Source organism: Monodon monoceros, unplaced genomic scaffold, assembly GCF_005190385.1.
Source record: "Monodon monoceros isolate NGI ecotype Baffin Bay Population unplaced genomic scaffold, NGI_Narwhal_1 Super_Scaffold_10, whole genome shotgun sequence".
NCBI classification, from domain to species: Eukaryota; Metazoa; Chordata; class Mammalia; order Artiodactyla; family Monodontidae; genus Monodon; species Monodon monoceros.
The window spans coordinates 48,762,476-48,782,626 of NW_021703766.1; the positions used below are offsets into that span (position 1 = coordinate 48,762,476).

A 20,151-nucleotide genomic window follows, 5' to 3' on the forward strand; every position below is an offset into this window, starting at 1 on the left:
GAGGTGTCCTGCAGGGACTTTAAGCGCCTCCCCCGGAGGCGCCCTCCAAGCTACTGGGACCCAGGGCCAGGTAGGGCTCACGAGTCGCGGCCAGCTCCTTTCACGGCCCCGCCCCCACCCCGCTACAGCTGCTGAGCGATCTGTGCTATCCTCCGCAGCGTCTCCTCCGACTCCAGCTGCTCCAGGCTGAGCAGGGACAGGCCCAGCTGGTCCTCCTGGTGGGGGGCGGGGGGTGTCAGCTGCTGACTTCCTAACACAGGGGTCCACAACTCCGTAGGGACAGGTGGCCCGCCCGGGGGCGGGGGGGGGGGGGGCTACAGGACAGGATGCTTGAATTTCAAAACACCCGTATAACCCAGGGCATCCCGTCCCCAGAGAGCTGTGTCCAAGCTAGAGAAGGACTGGCTTTCCAGAGGCCCACGGCCAGCTCGCGGCTCCCACTGGAGAGACACACTCTGGCTGTAGCCCTCGACCCTCCCCGCAGTTCCAGTTCCCAGGCCTGGCGCACCGGTGCACACAAACCCCTCTCTGTCGGGGGCAGGGAGCAGGCTGGGCTTGGGACTCGGGGAGAAAGCCAAGGGCCCTTCCTGAAAGAGGAGCTTAGGCGCTGCGGGCTCACCCGGTGGAATGGCTGTGCCATCTGCCTCAGGAAGTACTTGGCGACCTGGACCCCCTCGTCAACGGTCAGGTTGAGGCTGGCGTCGGTGAGGTGCTCCTGGATCCAGCGGGGCAGTTTCCCCCGCTTGTCGGCCCGGGCAAAGCGCTGTGAGTGGGAGAGGGAGGATGTCAGGACCCTGGCAGGGGGAACTCGCAACTGGGGGAACAGCCTGGTTGGCGGGGGCCCCGGAACGCGCACCTTGTCGGCAAAGACCATGAGGCCGTAGTCAGTCTTGCCCCTGATGGCCCGACCCACGCACTGGGCCGCGTGGCGCATGGCATCGAAGGTCAGAAAGTCGTTCTCTCGAATCTGGAACTGGTCCCGAAGGTATTCCAGCCGCGCCTGCGGGTGCAGAGATGGGGGGGGGGAACGTCCCTTCCTCACACAAGTCTTAAGGAGAGGGCCCAACAGAGGCCTTCACGTCCTACCCCCCCAGGCGCTGCTCACCTTGAGAATGCGGCTCTGGGTGTAGACATAGGGCACCCCGAACATGATGACGGCCCGGCCGTAGTGGTGCACTGCGGGACACAGGACGGGGAGTGAGAGGGCTGAACTCGCGGGGCCCGGGAGCTCATGCTGTTTGAGTGACTGCACCCCAAGGGCCCTGCAGAGCACCCAGGGATGGAAGGAAGGGGAGGCCCCCGTGCGTGCCCAGGCTATGGGCCGCCGGTCCCCTGGGGGAGCAGAAATGGCCAGACATCCACGCAGGCGCTTGGGGGAGGGGAGAGCCTAGTCCACTCACCAAAGTCAATTCCCTCAGACACTTTGCCTCGGGCCACCGAGAGCAGGATGGCCCCACGGCCGTTCTCGCAGGCCTGGGGAGGGGAGGCCAGGACACGAGATGCGTCACCTCGGAGCTGCCTCCTCTGGCCCCTCTCCACCCTGGGCTTTCCTCTTCCCCCGGTAATACCCACCTCCTGGTACTTCTCCAGGGCAACACTGGTCTCAGCCCCATCTTGGGTCTCAATAAAGATCAGCTTGTTCCTTTGGATGTTTTCGAGGATGCCCTTAGGGAAAGACACCAGGGAGGTCAGGGTGTGGGCTGGCAGAAGGATTAAAGGACAGGGGAGTCCTGGTTAAACTCAACTCTGTCAGATTCCCATGCAACAGACCACTTCTCTCCCCAAGCCTCAGCTTGCCCACTGGAGACTTGGGGAGGGTGGTGGTACTGTCACTTCTTTGGAAAACCCCGTGACCCGGGGAGGGAACCAATCCTCATCCTTTGGACGAATGGAACAGGCATGTGGCTCAAGATGGCCCATCGGGATGCAGGTGATAGGTGGAGAGGCCAGGCAGAGCCAATCAGAGGCTGATTTGAGATTTCATATTTGACACTGAAATAGATGTGTGGTACGAATAAAGGACAGATACACAGATGGACCAGTGAGACAAAACAGAGGGTCCAGAAACACCCCCCCCACACACAGATGGTCACTTGTGCCACTCAGTGCGGGGAGCTCTTTTCAGTAAGTGGGGCTGGAGAAATTAGATTTCCATATGGGAAAAAAATGAATCTTGACCCCTGCCTTACATCATACACAAAGGTAAATCTGAGGTACCTCACAGCCCTTAGATGTGAAAGCTACAACTACAAAGCTTCTAGAAGGAAACACAGGAGACCATCTTTGGGACCCTGGGGTCGGCAAAGGCTTCTTAAATAAGACACGAAAGGCGCACAGGATGTGGCACTCAGGTGGCTGACAGCCGCCTTTCCCACTGTGTGGAAAGAGCCTGAGGACAAGACCAAGGTCTTGGTTGTGCGTGAATGAGGTTCCCACACATTGCCTGGTGCTAACATTAGACAAGTTCACTCGTCTCAGCCCAAAGAAGTGCCCTAACTTACCCGAGAGCTGGGCGCGTGGTGCATTCAGAATCAGAAAGGACAGGGCGCCCCTTCCCCATCGACATCCTGTTGGGTTGCCAGTGCCCAGCCGTGGTGAGCTCCATTTCCCCATGACCTCACCCACACGCTCCCCAGAAGGGGCTCCTGCAGGTTCTTTGCCCCGAGTCTGTATCCAGCCTTAATTCTCCAGAACCTTCCTCTAGAGGCGCAGCACCCAGCTAGAGTCACACCTGCTACCCAGTGTCTCGACACCAAGCCATATGTGCTGGAGAGACTGTCAGGAAGTAACCCAAAAAACCCATAAGGTGGGATGTGGTCACCTCTCCTGAGGGCCACACCTCTGAGGAAGGGGCCCAGCGAGGCTGCTCATGTCTTAGTTCTTAACCTGGATGTTGGGAGAAGAGTGAACGCTATTTATTCTTTAAACTGTCCATCTGTGTTTTATACGCTGTCCTATCACCTATGATACATGTCACCATTTAAAACACAAGAGGAATGAAGCCAACACACAGGGGAACAGAGCCAAGAGCTGAGACAGGGGCCTTCTGTGGAGTGAGTAGCTGGGCGTACCTGCTCGTACCAGGAGGCCACGGTGCTCTCCATGTACTGGTAGCTGGTAAAGAAGGCCACAATGCCATCGGGCACCACAGCGGACATCTCCAGCAGGAGGTTTCCGTAGTTCCGGATCACCGCTGTGAGGGGTCAGAGGTTGGACTCTCTCCTGGCCTGGTTCCACCTCCCCACTCCCTATCAGAGCGTTCCTGTCTAATGGCTTGTCTTGAATTTGGGTTCCTAAAAACCCCACTGAGGCCTCTGTAGGACTGTTCAAACACATTCTGCTTTTCCTTGGGAGGACGGCACCCCCAAGCCCCTGAAGATAGGCGTGGCCATGTGACTTGCCATGGCCGAATACAGAAAGGGCCACATGTCACTTCCAGGTTGAGAACCTTTACGAGCCAGTTCACAATTCACCATGATCCCTCCTGTCACAGCTCACCACCACAGTGATGTGTCCAATGGTGGAAGTTTCCAGCATGAGACATGGGGCAGGCCCCCACCAACCCATGATGGCACGTACTGTGGGCAAGAAGTACTTCTGCCTAAAGCCACTTCGATTTGGGGGTATTTGTTACTGCATCATGACCCAGCCCACGCTGACTGCTCCACCTCCCCTCCTGGGACCCATACAAACCATCCCCTGTGGGTACCATACCGATATCTTCCCGGGTCTCAAACTTGGAGCTGATGGCCACCTGGTCGTTGCCACGGCCAATGATCTGGAAAGAGCAAGAGGGGTCATGATAGGGGAAACAGCAACCGCTCCAACGTGTGAGTGCAGGTGGCCTGCTAGCGCTGTTCTAAGCTTTTTATAGACACAGGGTCATCGAATGAACCCTCAGCTACGCTGTTATCTGCAAGGCGCAGATGAGTGACCTAAGGCTCACAAAAGGCGTGTCGTGTCGCCCGCCCAAGGTCACAGCAGGGGCTGAACTGAACCGAAGTCTGCCCATGTGTCTCAGCAGCAAGTACCCTCTTAGCCCGTGCCAGCCTCCAGCCAGTCAGTTCAGGAAGTTGCCTCTCACCCCCAGCTCGACAGCCACTGTGCAACACCGCCAGCAACCTCACAGAAGCACGACGCGGTACATGGCCCATGGTCAGCACCAGTCCACAACCCCTGAAGGGCAATTCAGAAGCGAAAACGCTCTGGAAACTCCAGATGTTTAAGTTTGGCACGAACTCCTACAGCAGCAAAACCTGCCCTGAGCCTATTCAGAGTCCTGACGTATCTCCCTTAGTTAGACTCTTCAAAACGTTTGCTGAAATATGACTCTCACTGGAGGGACTTGCCCAGACCCCACTGGCAGTGTTTCCAGTCTGGAAAATTCTCAATTCTAAAACACATCTGGGGAATTCCCTAGTGGTCCAGTAGTTAGGACTCCATGCTTTCACTACTGAGAGCCCGGGTTCAATCCCCGATCAGGGAACTAAGAGCCCACAAGCCGTGTGGCGCGGCAAAACAAAAAACAACAAACAAAAAAAAACACATCTGGCCCAGGGACTTCAGATATGAAACTGAGGGCCCATGTTACGATGTTCATTTTACAAAGAAGGGGACCAAGGCAGAGTGGAAAGGTCACTTAGCAAGGTCACAGCCAGACGATGAACCGGGCAAGGCCACGCTAACCAAGTACCGGGCCCTGGGCCACAAAGGCCTTTCACACCTGTTATCTCACTCAATCCCCTCAACCACCCTGGGAGATCACAGAGGGGGTGTTCCCATTTCACACATGAGAAAGCTAAGGCTTGGGGCGTCGAACTCAGGCCCAGGTCTGCCTGAATCCAGAATCCCACAGCTGCCTGAGAAGTGGCAGGGAGCAGAGGGAGGAAAGGCAGCCCTCATTCCCACCTCCCCTTCCCCATCACCTCACCCTCTCCCACGCACCATGGGGCAGAGGCAGACCCGAGCCAATGTCATGGTGAAGGTTGCCATGGTGACGGGGTGGAAGTCCAGGATCTTGGGGTAGATGTCCAGCGGGGACAGCGTCTGTACCAGGGACAGCAGGAGGGATCTTAGCAGGACTGGGCAGGAATCAGGAGTCCCCCCGTGGAGATCTGGGGGCCAAAAGGGCCCTCACCCCAGATGTGATGATGACGGACTGGAAGCGCTCAAACACAGGTTTGATGGCCAGCGAGGCGTCCATGCAGCTGTGAGGAGAAGACAAGGGTGGTGAGTGCCAGGCTGGGGGGCCCAGGCCCCTGTGGTCCATTCACATCCCCTCTGGGGTCAGGTCTCACCTGAAGTGCAGGATGGGGTTGGCGATGGTTGGGGTCCTGTCGTCAAAGGGCTCAATGATGATGGTGAAACCTACAGGGGGCCGGTGAGATTCCCTGGGCGCCAGTCATGACCATGCCCACTAGGCCACCCCCCACCCCTGCCCCCCACTTTCTCCCTCCACCCCAGTCCTCCTCCCCCCACCTTCCTCAGTGAATGGGACCAGCCACCAGCAGCCCAAACCTAAAACCCAGGCATCTGAGTCCAAAATATACCCCAACCCGCCCACTTCTCCCCAGGGCCGACACCTGTGCAAACGTTCAGAGGACCCTGAGCCAAGAGTACCAAAGGCTCACCCCTCACTCTCCCGGGGCTGCAGGGGCCCACCCCCCAACTCAAGCCAAAGTCTCAAACCTTCTACCACCTGTCTGTCTAAGCCATCAGGAGGCTGGTCAGCTCTGCCTCCAAAGTCTAGCTGCCCACTTCCCCCACCCCCGGCCCAGTGCAGCCGCCATCACCTCCCGCCTAGACCACTGCAGGTGCCTCCTCACTGGGCTCCCCGCTCCCACCCCTGCTCCCTTCACAGCAGCCAGAGGGACTCTGTGAAATCCTGAGTCAGTTCACAACTTGCCCCTGCTCAGAAGCCCCCACACTCCTCCCAGGGTCCAGAATTGTCTGTGGGATCCTGCCGCGATGACCCCATTTCCTCCTTGCCCACGGGCCTCCTGCCTCACTTTCAAAACCACCAGGCTCATTCCACCCCGGGGCCTTTGCACTTGCCCCACTGCCTGGCAAGCTTCCCAAGGCAGCTGGCTCCATTTGGTCATTCGGAACTCAGCTCAAATGTCAGCTCAGAAAAGCCACGCCAGCCATGTAGGTGTTCTCCAACATGGCGACATGTTTGTTTCTCATGAAAACTATCACTTTCTGGAATCATCTTCCTTACCTGTGTCTGCACCTCGGCTCCCTGTCTTCCCAGCTAGCACATAAGTTCTGGGAGGTCAGGAATGAGGTCTTTCTTGGTTCCTGCCACTTCCCCAGTGCTGGGCCTGGCCCATTTGTTGAACCAATAAATGAATGAATGAATCCACGTACTCTATCTCACTTAGTAAAAATTTTTGAAAAAATCAAGTCCTCTGTGCCTAGCCCTGTGCTGAGGGTACAGCAGTGGCTGAGACAGCCCTGGTCCTGCCCTCTCAGGACTCACAGTCCAGTGACGGGGACACAGACCTGTCCCCACAGAGTGACCACTCTTAAGTGGGCAAGGCTGGGACGGGGAGCCTAGAGGAGGGGCCTGGCCCAGCCTGGGAGTCAGAAGGGGCTTCCTGGAGGAGGCGGCGGCATTTCTCCTGAGCCGAGAACTGAAGGATGAGGGGGAGACAGCTGGGGGCTGAGGAACGTGGGCAAGGACGTTCCAAATAAAGAATGTCAGGTGCTGGGAGACGGCAAAGTGGGGAACAGAGGAGAAAGACAGACCGAGAGGCAAGACGGGGTGGACGGAGGGATGGACGCAGAAGGAAGCTTCCGCTGAGACTTGCTGCCGATCGGCCCTGGGGTGGGGGAAACGGACTCACTATCCTCCTGCCAAGGCCACACCAGGCCGCAGGACATCGGGCAGGCCTGACCTAGTTTCCTAGATAGAGGAGTAATCCCCGGGGATCAGACTGAGCCCTTGGCTGGCTTAAAGCTGAGGAAGCGGAGGGAATGCTCCCCTCTCCCCTGGAAATCTGAGCATCCTCCTCGACTCCTCTCCCCCAGGCCCTGCACGACCAGGCACCCAGTCCCGGCAGCTTTAGCTCCCACATCTCTCTCCAGCCCCTCCTTTTCTCTCCTCCCGCACTGGCCCAGCCTCTGCTAGAAGAAACATTCTAAAGCACAAATCTGATCCTGCCTCTCCCTTGCTCAGAACCTGCCATGGCTCCCCAGTGCCACTGGGAGCAGCATGACCAACCCCTTACCCCACCCCCCGGTGTAAGTGAGCAGATCCCCCACAGAACTTCTCTGGCCTCACCTCATGCCTCTGCCCACCCCCATACTTCTCCACTCTGCAGCCAGAGGGAACCTTTGAACACACAAATCTGAGCGCGAGGCCTGCTCACTCGAGAGCCCTTCGTGGCTCCCCGCTGCCCTCAAAATAAATCCCAAACTCCCGAGCCCAACCCTACGAGGTCCCGCCAGTCCAAGTCCCAGGGGCAACCCTCTAGGCCCTGCCAGATCCCGATTCCAGGCCGGGGGCCGGCAGAGGCAGGAAGAGGTGAGCTCACCCTTGGCGTAGGTGCTGACGAGCGTGGCGAAGTTAGCCAGGAGGGTGAGAGGGGAGAAGTCGGCGAGATCCGCGATCTCCAAGGTGTGCAGGAGGGAGCGGAGGCGCTCGGCGCAGAACCTGGCAGGGTGGCGGGATGGACTGAGGGAAGGCAGCGGGCCCCAGAGTCCCCTCCTCGCCCTCAGAGGACGTGGTCACGCACCGCCTCCCCCGCCGCCTGGCAGTTCCGTGAGGGCAGGGCCTTGTACAAGTGCATGTCCCACGGGGCCACAGCCACACGAGGGCACACACGGAGCAATAATCACACGGCCCACAGAGTCGCAGTCATGTCACATGAGATCACACTCTCACATGCAGGTTCTCGGTCAAAAGGGGTGACCCAGCATCCCACAGTCACAACGTGAATCCCGCATGGCCACACTGTCATATACTCACGCCCAGAACCTCTCGCAATGTCTCAGTCACACTCACCACCCTCGGTGACACTCACAGCGTCAGAGTCCCACCTGCTCACAGAGGACAATCTCACACACCCTCACAGAGCCGTACACGCAAGGCCACCCAGCTGGAGGCTCTCACCCCTCGGGGACAGGCGGTGGAGCAGGAGAACCTGGCTTTGGAGCCAGGCAGATGGTCAAGTTTAAAACCGGCCTCCTGAACCTCCTTTCTTCAAGTCTGTCTTCTCTTCCCCCAAGCTCGATCAGGTGCCCCCTCTGTGTTCCCTCAGCCCCCAGGACTCCCCCATCCCAGCCCTGGGTTGGCCCTATCTGGGACAGGTCTGTCTCCCCAACTGAACTGTGAGCCCCAGAAGGGCAGGGCCAGGGCTGTCTCAGTCATCACTGCGTCCCCATCACAGAGCAGGCACTCAGAACACGTATCATGTGGCTAAGATTCCCTCTGTCCTCAAAAGTCTCTCAGCTGTGAGAGAAGGTTGAAGCCACACCGAGGGCTCCCCACCCCCTCAGAGGCAGAGCAGCCAGGAGCTCTGGAGCCCTACAGGCTGGGCTTCGAGTCACAATTGCCATAGGCAGTGCTGTGTGGCCCTGTCTCCTCTGCGGGACACAGCGTCCTCTGCAGCGCAAGGCAAGGACACTGTATTGACAGTATTTTTTTTTTTTTTTTTGGCCGCGTGGCATGTGGGATCTTAGTTCCCCAACCAGGGATCAAACCTGTGCCCCCTGCAGTGGAAGGGCAGCGTCTTAACCACTGCACTGGACCGCGAGGGAAGGAGGACACTGTCCTGCGATTCCATGGGATGTGGACCATAAAGCACTTAGCTCGTCATCAGTGCTCTAGACCGGGTAGGTTCCTGGCATCGCTGCCCTGTCATTTAACCACCGCAGGAGGGATTTCCCTGGTGGTGCAGTGGTTAAGAATCTGCCTGCCAACGTAGGGGACACGGGTTCGAGCCCTGGGCCAGGAAGATCCCACGTGCTGCGGAGCAACTAAGCCCGTGTGCCACAACTACTGAGCCTGTGCTCTAGAGCCCGCGAGCCACAACTACTGAGCCTGCATGCCGCAACCACTGAAGTCCGAGCACCGCAACAGAGAAGCCAGTGTAGGGCTTCCCTGGTGGCGCAGTGGTTAAGAATCCACCTGCCAACGCAGGGGACACAGGTTCGACTCCTGATCCAGGAAGATCCCACATGCTGTGGAGCAACTAAGCCTGTGCACCACAACTACTGAGCCTGTGCTCTACAGCCCGCAAGCCACAACTACTGAGCCCGCGTGCCACAACTACTGAAGCCCGTGGGCCTAGAGCCCATGCTCCGCAACAAGAGAAGCCACCGCAATGAGAAGCCCACACCCCACAACAAAGAGTAGCCTCCGCTCACCACAACTAGAGAAAGCCCAGGTGCAGCAATGAAGACCCAATGCAGCCAAAAATAAATAAGATAAAATAAATAAATGAATTAAGAAGGAAAAAAAGAGAGAAGCCAGTGTAATGAGAAGCCCGTGCACCGCAACGAAGAGTAGCCCCCACTCCTCCGCAAAGGAGGAAACTCAGGTTCAGAGAAGACCAATGACTTATGCAAAACAGCAAAGGAAAAGCACAGGAAACTCCATCCCCACTCCCAGGTCCATTCGCTGCCTGCCCTGTGTCGGGGAGACTGACCCTGCCCCCCAGATCGCACTGAGGGGCTGCTCCAGCCCACAGGCTGGGGGCCGGGGTCGCGGGGGGGACGATGAGAGGCACTGATGGGAGGAGACAGGGGTCTGGGGGGAGGGCCCCATTTTCTCCCGGCTCCCACTCTGCTGAGCCTCATCAGGAGCCCCTCCCCAGGGCCGCTCCCTCCCCTTCCCCTGGGGCCTGGGGCAGGAACACCTCTGACCTCTAGCAAGGGCCCAGGGGCCTCGCCACCCGTCAGCTCCTCCACCCTGCCCGCCCCCCTGTACACAGCCCCTCCATCAAACTCTCCTCAGGTAAATTCTCTGATCGAGCCATGTGCCGCCTGCCCCACCAGGGCCCCAAGACCAGCTCGCGGACCGGCCCGCTCTGCCCCACGAGTGTCACACATGTGCCCCCCCCCACTCTTCCCTTACTCCTGATACTGGTGACACGGTGACCCCAGGCCACAGGCTGGGAGGACAAAGCTCAGCGAGTGCCAGGGCCGGCCTCGACGCCCCCCACCCGCAGCAGGGACCCACCCACCCAGCCTCGGAGGCCGCACCTGAGAGGCTTGCGCTGGATGCACACGCGCTGGGCCAGGCCGCTCAGGAAGGCAGGTGGGCTCTCCTGCACCACGTGTTGCACGCGCAGCCGCCACTTGACATACTCCAGCAGCCGCCGCAGGAAGCCCAGGAAGTGCTCGGCCGTGCGGATGGAGCCTGGCACCGCCTCTGCGGGCGCGAAGAGGGGCTCAGCCAGGCGCCGCTGGGGTGCAAGCGGCAGGGGTGCGGGGGCGCGGGGGCAGGCCGCGGCTCACCCTTCAGCACCTCGTCGGGCAGCACGGGGTTGGCCAGTTGGGCGTCGGTCTCCCGGGCGGCGCTGGCCTCCCGCAGCCCCTCCACCAGGCGCCGGTACTCGTCCCGCAGACGCTGCTCGTCCGTCTCCTTGATCCTGCGGGGAGACCAGGTGTGGGCAGAGCTGGGGACACTTGGGGGGCAGGTCAGGCGCCAGGGCCTACCGGCTGCAGCATCCCCACCTGAGCACCGTCTTCTGCAGGGTCTCCAGATTGCCCTGGCACCGATCCAGGGTCCGGCGGGTGAGGTTGACACTCATGGAGTCGATGCAGACATTGTCTGGAGGAGAGCAGGCAGCGGGCCGGGCTCAGGCAGGCGGACGCAGCGGCAGCCTGAGGGGCTGGCATCGCCTCCCTGCCCTGGCCCCTCCCTCACCAATGTTGTGGGCCTCGTCGAAGACGACGACGGCCTTGCGGGCCAGCTCCTTGGACACCAGGTCGGCAATCTTGGGGTCCAGGAGGTAGTGGTAGCTGTAGACCACCACGTTGGCGTGCAGGATCTGGGGGCCGAGGCGGGCAGGGTCAGCCCGGGCCATCTGCCAGCACCCAGCCCTGGGGCCCTGCCACCGCCGTCCACACCACGATGCCACGCCACTGCCCCACAGGCCCACAGAGGCGAGGCGAGGCAAGAGACACAGGCAGATGGACAGACAGACACAGACAGGTACACAGAGACGAGGCAAGACAGACACAGGCAAGGCACAAATACATATACGCAAACGGATAGAGACTTATAAACAGATACAGGCACAGACCAACAGGGAGATCTAGGCAGATAGACAGATGGGCAGGCAGCCTGTAACCCTCACACACGGCCCTCTGCCCGACCCCTGCTGGCCTCCTCACTGAGTATCGGGCAAGGAAGTATGGGCACCAGCCCTGGCGCTGCCCCATGGCCTTCAGGTCGTCCAGGTTGTAGATGCCAGCAGGGAGGGGCACCTGGCGCCCATGGACATCAAATTCCTATGGGTGAGAGGGTACCTGGGGTTCAGGGAGGTTGGCCGTTGCTAGCGGTCCCACCCTCTGTCTCTCACCGCTGCCCCGCAGGCACCTCGTAGAAGCGGCAGTGGGGCAGGCTGGGGTCCCGCTGGTACTGTGCCCTTATGTAGGAGGCCGTGAGGCTGTGGCATTTTCCGTCGACGTCCTTCCCAAAGCGCAGGGGCGTCACCTGAGGGGCCAGGGAGCATCTTAGCACCGAGAAAGGCTGAGAGGCCCAACCACTCCTCGAATCCGGGGCTCAACACCTAACGGATAGGCGGGATAGGAGGCCATCCTATTCCAACCGGGGTGAGACTTGGGCATTTGTGGAAAACTCGAACCTCAATCTGCTTTGTTATTAAACAGTTAAGACACCGAGAACTTACTGCTTTGTTATTAAACAGTTAAGACACCGAGAACTTACTGCAGGGATGCAAGAGTGGTACAGCTGTTGGGCTCTCATTCTTTTTAAAATGTTAACCTCTATATAATGCCAATTACATCTCAATTTTTCAAACTATTAAGGCTTGAAGATTCTTTAGCATGTAGATGAAGGATAACTGCTTTATCTTTTTTTTGTTGGCCGTGCCACACGGCATGTGGGATCTTAATTCTCCAACTAGGGATCGACCTGCACCCCCTGCGTTGGAAGCACGGAGGCTTAACCACTGGACCGCCAGGGAAGTCCTGCTTTATCTTTATTTATTTATTTATTTATTTATTTTTCTGCTTTATCTTTTAAAATGCTAAAACAGCCAGAACTTTGGCAAGGTCCAAGAATCAGAGGAGGCTCTGATCGCAGTTTGAGAACCTGCCTTACCTTTGCCCTGCTCCGAACCCTCTGAGGCTCCACTGGTGGCACCGTCACAGCCCAGGGCTCCCTCTCCTCAGAACAAAACCTTTCCCTCACCAAAGGGAAGGCTCTGAGGCTGCTGACCCCTCCCTCTCCCTTTCCATCAGTTGCCAAGGCTTTTTTTTTTTTTTAAAGTCTTTACTGAATTTGTTACAATATTGCTTCTCTTTTATGTTTTTTGGTTTTTTGTCTGCCAGGCATGTGGGATCTTAGCTCCCCGACCAAAGGCGAAGTCTCAACCACTGGACCACCAAGGAAGTCCCTAGTTGCCGAGGCTTATACTACTTCTTTCTCTTTCTTAAATGCCTTTACATTTTATCTTTTTTTAATTAGGTAATATAAATACGTCATATGGGACTTCCCTGGTGTCCAGTGGGTAAGACTCCCTGCTCCCAGTGCAGGGAGCCCAGGGTTCTAATCTGAGTCAGGGAACTAGATCCCGCATGCCACAACTAAGGAGCCGGCAAGCCCCACCTAAGAGTCCACATACCTCAACTAAGAAGCCCACATGCCGCAACTAAGATTCCGCACGCCGCAACTAGTAAGTCCTCATGCTACAACTAAGAGTTCACATGCCTCAACTAAGAAGTTGGCATGCCGCGACTAAAGACCCCACATGCTGCAACGAAGATTCTACATGCTGCAACTAAGACCCGGCGCTGCCAAAAATAAACAAACAAATAAACAATAAATACCCCCAAAAAATCACATAAAAAGACAAATACATTGGGGCTTCCCTGGTGGCGCAGTTGTTGAGAGTCCACCTGCCGATGCAGGGGACGCGGGTTCGTGCCCCAGTCCGGGAAGATCCCGCGTGCCGTGGAGCGGCTGGGCCCGTGAGTCATGGCCGCTGGGCCTGTGTGTCCGGAGCCTGTGCTCCGCAATGGGAGAGACCACAAGAGTGAGAGGCCCGCGTATGGCAAAAAAAAAAAAAAACAAATACATTGGACTTTCCCTGGTGGCGGAGTGGTTAAGAATCCGCCTGTCAATGCAGGGGACACAGGTTCAAGCCCTGGCCCGGGAAGATCCCACATGCTGCGGAGCAACTAGGCCCGTGTGCCACAACTACTGAGGCTACGCTCTAGAGCCCACGAGCCACAAGTACTGAAGCCCACACATCTAGAGCCCGTGCTCCACAAGAAGAGAAGCCACGGCAATGAGAAGCGTGCGCACTGCAACAAAGAGTAGCCCCCGCTCACTGCAACTAGAGAAAGCCTGCGCCCAGCAACAAACACCCAACTCAGCCAAAAATAAATAAGAAAAATGGGCTTCCCTGGTGGCACAGTGGTTGAGAGTCCACCTGCCGATGAAGGGGACACGGGTTCGTGCCCCGGTCTGGGAAGATCCCACATGCCACGGAGCGGCTGGGCCCCTGAGCCATGGCCGCTGAGCCTGCGCGTCCGGAGCCTGTGCTCCGCAACGCAAGAGGCCACAACAGTGAGAGGCCCGCGTACAGAAGAAAAAAAAAAACAAAACATTGTACAAGGTACACAATGTTAAGTGTCATGTATGCTCCCACAGAAAAGTATTTTAAAACTATGAACACTTTATCTAGGATTAAAGCAGAGACCCAATGGCAAATCTATTTTGAAGAACTAAATTCAATCCAAATGAAAACTACAGCTATGCTTTTAAATCTTTCCAAGGCAGCAGGCCTGTGGAGGGACAAAACCAAGATGGAATTATCTGTCGCAATCTTTAGCATTATCCAGGTCACTATATATCTCTGGAAACAACTAAGATACCATCCTGACATACAGCAGAATACTACTTATACACTTAACCACATTTCCAGAAAATCTAATCCAGTTAATTAATTCTCAACTTCTCACTTTCCTAAGGGGGACAGAACCACCACCTGAGCATGTTCTGAGCACACGCATACATCCATTTGCTACATAGTTCCTCTTCATTTATGTCTCTAAACTTAAACTCATAATTTAAACTTTTGTTTAAAAGAAAGCATCTTGGAATTTTGCTCCAGAGTCTATGGAAGCTTTCATATATCCCAATCCTCCTTGCTATCAGATAACAAAGGCTGAATAGAGTTATGTTCCTTAATTCCACGTAGCAACAGCAGGATGGCACAAAGTCGGCTGTCCAAAAAGAAAGAGCCAGGGATATTTTTGCACTACAGCATCACCAAGAATGGGAAAGATTCCCATCCATGGGTTTCAACACAGTGCTGGGGTGCCACTGCTCTTTAGTCATCATTCACTATCTGTATTATTTCTCATACATTCTTACAAATAACATTACATAATATATATTCTGGGACTTCCCTGGTGGCACAGTGGTTAAGGCTCCACACTCCCAATGCAGGGGGCCCGGGTTCGATCCCAGGTCAGGGAACTGGATCCCACATGCATACCTCAGCTGAGAGTTCACATGCCACAACTAAGGAGCCCGTGAGCCACATCTAAAGAGCTGGTGAGCCACAAGTAAGGAACCCACATGCCACAACCAAGACCTGGCACAATCAAATAAATAAATAATGTAACAACAACAACAACAACAAAAATATATATATATAAATAAAAAATACATTCTTGGAATATATTACACCCCACTAAAGAATTACCACACTAAAGCACTTAAAACCGTGCCTGGAGCTCAGTGACCCCAATGGTTTTGTAACTTAATGATAACAACTATTTTTCTATGTATCATATATTAATATTTATTAATATCACTATAATTTCTAATATTCTTTTTTTTTTTTTGGCTGTGCCGTGTGGCTTGTAGGATCTTAGTTCCCTGACCAGGAATCGAACCCGTGTCCCCTTCAGTGGACGCACAGAATCCTAACCACTGGACCGCCAGGGAATTCCCCATAATTCCTAAAATTCTTTTAACTCTTCATACATGTGAAGGGCTATACATGCACTATCTTGCCCAATCTTTTTTTATTATTGAAATATAATTGATATATAACATTATAGATCAGTTTCAGGTATACAACATGATTCGATACTTGTATATGTAGGGAAACGACCACCACCGTAAGTCTAGTTAACATCCATCACCATACATAGTTACAATCTTTTTTCTTGTGATAAGAACTTTTAAGATCTACTCTGTTAGAAACTTTCAAATATACAATACAGTATATGACTTACAGTCACCATGCTGTACAGCTGTCCCTCAATATCCAAGGGGAAATGGTTCCAGGTCCACCCCATGGATAACAAAATTAACAGATGCTCAAGTCCCTTATATAAAGTGGCGTAGCACAGTTGGCCCTCCCTATCCGCAGGCTCTGCATCCACAGATACAAAGGGTCAACTGTACGTTATGTGACTTATTTATCCTATAACTAGAAGTCTGTACTTTTTGACCCCTTCACCCATTTCGCCCAACCCCACCCCCTTGCCCAATCTTATCAACAACTGTGTGAAGCAGGTGATTAATTATCCCCATTTTACAGAAGAGAGGACTGAGGTCCCGAGAGCAGAAACCACCTATGCAAGAGTATATGGCTAGTACATTTCAGAATCAGGAAACCAGACCTGCCAGCCTCCAGGAGCTGCCCTTTTTTTTTTTTTTTTTTGCAGTATGTGGGCCTCTCACTGTTGTGGCCTCCCCCGCCGCGGAGCACAGGTTCTGGACGCGCAGGCTCAGCGGCCATGGCTCACGGGCCCAGCCGCTCCGTGGCATGTGGGATACTCCCGGACCGGGGCACGCACCCGTGTCCCCTGCATCGGCAGGCGGACTCCCAACCACTGCGCCATCAGGGAAGCCCCAAGGAGCTGCCTTTTTAACTTCTCTCAGGCTGGGGAAAGTGGGAAGGCTCCCCGGCAGAGGTGTGCCTGGGCCATGACTGGTGAGTCGGCATTTGATGAGTGAGAAGAGAATTCTGTGCATGGCACCTGCACATCTCCCTGAGATGTCTGGTCTGGGTGGGGATCTAGGACTCCTGGTTGGATGGCAGAGTTTCCTCTATCCTGAGGCTTAGGGCGAGGGGAGGAATGGGCACTCACCTCGGGATGAATACACAGGTTCTTTCGGGAGCTCAGAGCCAGCCCCAAAAACGACAGCTTCTCGCCCTCCTGTTTCTCATAGAAGTTGAGTAACTTTCGAAGCTCTTCAATCACCTGTTCCAGTTGATAAGGGAGGGGGGACTTGGCCTCATTGAAAGCCCCAGCCCCTTCCCCAGCTTCCCACAGGCCCCCAAAGCTATGATGGCAACCGCCAGGGGGACCGCTGGGTTAGGGGACAGTGAGGGGCACTGGGATTGGTCCCAGGCTCACCTTCTCAATCTCAGGCACAGTCCTCGAACAGTAGATGAGTTTAGTCACCTCCAGTGGATATGCCTGGCGACGACAATGGGTTCAGCCTCGGCCCCTGTCCAGCCTCCTCCCTCCTCCCCCTCCACGGGCCCAGTGGGTCACTTACCCGCTGGTACGCCATGATCAGGGCCAACAGGGACACTGTCTTCCCAGTGCCTGAGGGCATCTCCAGGACTCCATGACCCTGCATGATTCGGGCAGGAGGGACAAGACACAGGCTCTCAGAACTTCAGGGACACAGACTCTGGGAAACCACCCCCGCCGCAAAATGCCACCATTGGAACAGCAGGACAACAGAGCAGTTAAAAGTCTGGGCCCTAGGGGCAGTGGATTTGAACCCCACTTCTGCCACTTTTGTTGAGTGGTCTTAGGCAAGACCGCTCAACCTCTCTGGGGCCTCAGGATCCTCATCTCTAAAAATGGGCCTAATCTCTTCTTCATAGCATGGCTATGAGGATTAGTGAGAAACTGGGGGTTAAATACCTAGTACCGTGTCTGATATGTGGTGAACCTGTTTTGTTTTAATTTGGCAAAAAGCGCCTCCACAGCACTTACTCTGTGTCTGGAGCTATTACTAAGTGTCTTACGTCGGGGTTTCTCAACCTCGACTCTCTTGACATTTTGCGGCCGGATAATATGTGATCGTGAGGGGGCTGTCCTGTGCACTGCATCTGTGGCCTCTACCTACTAGATGCCAGTAGCACCACCACTCCACTAGTACTGACAATGAGGAATGTCTCCAGACATTGCCGAATGTCCTCTGGGGGTCAAAATGGTCCCCAGTTGAGAACTCCGCCTTACTTAGTGAATTAACCCCTATAGCCCTCATATTCAGCTGAGGTAGGTACTATTACTATGCCCATTTTACAAAGGTGAAAACTGTGGAACTGGGAGAGTCAGTGATTTACCCAAGGACACACAGCTGTGGGTAGTCGATTCCAAAGTCTCTGTCTTCCTAAGCCAACCACTGAGCGGCTTATCGTTGGACAAGTGTCAGCTAATGCTATTATTAACTATTATTATTTGAGATAACAGAAAGTTTGGCAGCGCTGGCTTCCCAAGGACCTCAGATTTCTAAACTCCAAACGTCCTGCAATCTCAGTCTTAGACGCACGTGCGGCAGCCCCCGCTGTCAGATGGGCAGCAGGGGGGCCGGCCCACCCACCTTGGCATCCAGCGTGCGTTTGAGCTCCAGCATGTAGGAGAACTGCTCCGGGTAGATGTAGTCGTATGGGAAGTGGACCAGCAGCCCGTCCACGTTGAGCCTGGCGGCGGGGGCTGCCGGGTTAGTCCCCCGTCCCCTCAGCCCCTCTCCAGACTCCACACTCCCCTGCCGTCGAACCGAGAGGGGTTACCGGCCCGCTGCTCCCCACCCCCCAGGATGTCCCCCAGTTCTCCAGAAGTCTCCGGGTCCCTTCTGCATCTCGTCTCTGACCATCCCCGTTACCGCCCCGCGGGTCCCCGCGGCTATCCCTACCCCTCTCCTTAAGCCTCCCCTCGCCCCGCCGGGACCCGAGGCCTGCCCACTCACTGGCCCCTGCATCTTCCAGACCCCCACGCCCGCTCCCGAGCCGTGAACCCAGGACCCCCTCTCACTTCATGGCGCCGGTCGCGGGTTGAAGCGGCGTCTGCCCGCCTCCCTCATGAATATTCAGTAGAGGCAGGATCCGCAGGACGTCCCCGAGGTGCTGCTCCACCTTCGTCACGACTCCATTGGCTGATCCCGCCCGTCACTCCACTGGGGCGAAGTCAATCGGTATAATGCGCGTGCGCACGGCAATGCGGGGGCGGGCTCCGGGAGAGGCGGTGCCGGAGGCATCGCTGAGGATCGCCGAGTACCAAGAACAAAACATGGACGGAAGAGGACCGAGAGAATCGATCCCATTCACTGGGTCTCGGTCTACCGGCATCTGCCCAGATCATCTGAGTAGCGAATACATACTCAGTTTCATTCTATTATATTCTTAGTTTTAAGGTGTCCGCCCTCCTTTCCCCCACACTTTAACAAAGTAACCAGGGCTGGAATGGGGGAAACCCAGACAAGGTTCCTGACCCAGCCTGGGGGATCAGAGAGGGCTTCCCGGAGGAGTCATCTCTGAGAACTAAGGTGAGGAGTAGGGAAGAGGCAGGGTAAGGTGGGGCAGACGATACTGCAGGCAAAAAGGAAAGTGGAAAGCAGGGAACTAAGCAGCAAGATGGGGCTGGAATGTGGCTTAAGGAGCACAAACTTCTCTGAAGTGGAAGACATCACCATGATTTATACCCAACTATCTGAAGTCACGTGTGTTTGCTCTTCCCAGTTTGTTCTCCTCGTACATGGTACTGCAAGGAGCATCTCTGTGGTGTCTCTTAAGGCTCAAGGTCATGTGAGCAACCTCACTAACTGGCTCAACACCCGCCCCTACCACCACCACCATCATGAGTTCTACTAGCTCCCTAGGACTTATTCTCAGACGCTTTGCCTAACTTTGGAAGTATATTCTCATTCGTATGACTGTGATAAATGTCATTTGTTGATGTAAGGGTCATCATCGCCACTTTAGAGGCGAGGAAACTGAGTCTCAGAGAAAAACTTGCCCAAAGGCTTTACAGCTAGGCCAGGTGCTGCCTCCCAGCCCACCTTCATCCCTGCCCTGCCCACTCTGGGTCGTCACTCTCTGGGGATGTTTCTGTCTCCCTCACTGGACTGTGAGCCTCAGGAGGGTAGGGCTGAGACTGTCTTGGTCACCACTGTGTGTGCCTTTTGCCACCCAGTACAGGACATGCACAGAGCAGGGGCTCAGTGAATCTATGCTCAAGTTCCTTACAGTCTGCCCTCCGTATCCACGAATTCAGAACCCGCAGATACAGAAGACGAACCGTACTAGGCCATTTTGTATGACAGGCTTCAGTATTCACAGATTTTTGGTATCCGTGGGGGTCTGGAACCAATCCCCCCCGCTTATACCAAGGGACGACTGTATTTTCAATCCGCTGTTGATTGAGCGGAACCCATGGATAGTGAGGACTTAGTGTATTGCATTCCTTAGGACAGTCACTATAACAAGCCCACAGTCAGGGGGAGGGGCTACTGAAGGGCATGAATACCTGGAAGCAGGGGTGATTGACAGCAGCCAATTAGAATGACTGCCTCCTGCCTCCTCCTGGCCTTTGTAGTCACTATTCCCTGTGTCTGAAAGGCTCTTCTCTCAGATCTCTGCACGGCTTCTTTCCTCACCTCCCTCAAGCCTTCCTAGAGTCTTCCTCAAGAATCCTTTCCTCAGCGAGGCCTTCCCTGACCACCCTGTTTAAATTGCAATACACCCTGGATAGGCTGAATAATGGTCCCCAAAGATCTCCAGGCCCTGGAACCTATGAATGTTCATAGGTTACATGTGTCAACCAAAAACAAAACAAAACAAAACACAGAAGGCTGCAAACAAGAGTTTATATGGGGTCTTAAGAACTGCAATTCAGGCTGTACACCTGAAACTAACACAACATTGTAAATCAACTATACTCTGATAAAAATTTAAAGAAAAAAAAGAAGAA

General features: G+C 55.3%; 1 protein-coding gene and 1 non-coding gene across 7 annotated transcripts; both read right to left on the minus strand.

Annotated features, from left to right (window-relative positions):
- Positions 1-48: 48 nt before the first annotated feature.
- On the minus strand, positions 49-18,262 carry ERCC2 (ERCC excision repair 2, TFIIH core complex helicase subunit). Of its 6 annotated transcripts, none has more exons than XM_029243516.1 (23): positions 18,217-18,236; positions 17,786-17,950; positions 16,727-16,804; positions 16,582-16,644; positions 16,312-16,425; positions 11,552-11,668; positions 11,347-11,463; positions 10,877-11,000; positions 10,684-10,780; positions 10,465-10,598; positions 10,210-10,378; positions 7,539-7,657; positions 5,298-5,367; positions 5,138-5,207; positions 4,945-5,046; positions 3,715-3,778; positions 3,072-3,193; positions 1,573-1,665; positions 1,401-1,473; positions 1,106-1,176; positions 857-1,000; positions 620-763; positions 49-215 (listed from the first exon to the last, which is right to left on the minus strand). In XM_029243516.1, the coding sequence occupies exons 2-23, from the start codon at positions 17,816-17,818 to the stop codon at positions 123-125; spliced, it is 2,211 nt and encodes a 736-aa protein (XP_029099349.1). In that variant the 5' UTR covers positions 17,819-17,950; positions 18,217-18,236; the 3' UTR covers positions 49-122. The 6 variants fall into 6 exon arrangements, 4 of the variants coding, with proteins under 4 accessions (XP_029099349.1, XP_029099325.1, XP_029099331.1 ...); XM_029243498.1 differs by having other exon boundaries at positions 97-215; positions 17,786-17,885; positions 18,217-18,262; XM_029243492.1 differs by having other exon boundaries at positions 88-763; positions 17,786-17,885; positions 18,217-18,262.
- On the minus strand, positions 14,380-14,518 carry LOC114890125. Its single transcript, XR_003792255.1, has one exon. It is a non-coding gene; the product is annotated as a small nucleolar RNA SNORA46 (small nucleolar RNA).
- Positions 18,263-20,151: the final 1,889 nt, after the last annotated feature.

What these genes read in the sequence shown, in the direction of transcription:
- ERCC2 (XM_029243492.1), bottom strand. An exon ending in GCCCGACGAGGTGCTGAAGG is followed by an intron (nt 10,379 to 10,464) that starts GTGAGCCGCGGC and finishes TCGCGCCCGCAG; the next exon opens with AGGCGGTGCCAGGCTCCATC. An exon ending in CCCTGGAGAAGTACCAGGAG is followed by an intron (nt 1,474 to 1,572) that starts GTGGGTATTACC and finishes TCCCCTCCCCAG; the next exon opens with GCCTGCGAGAACGGCCGTGG.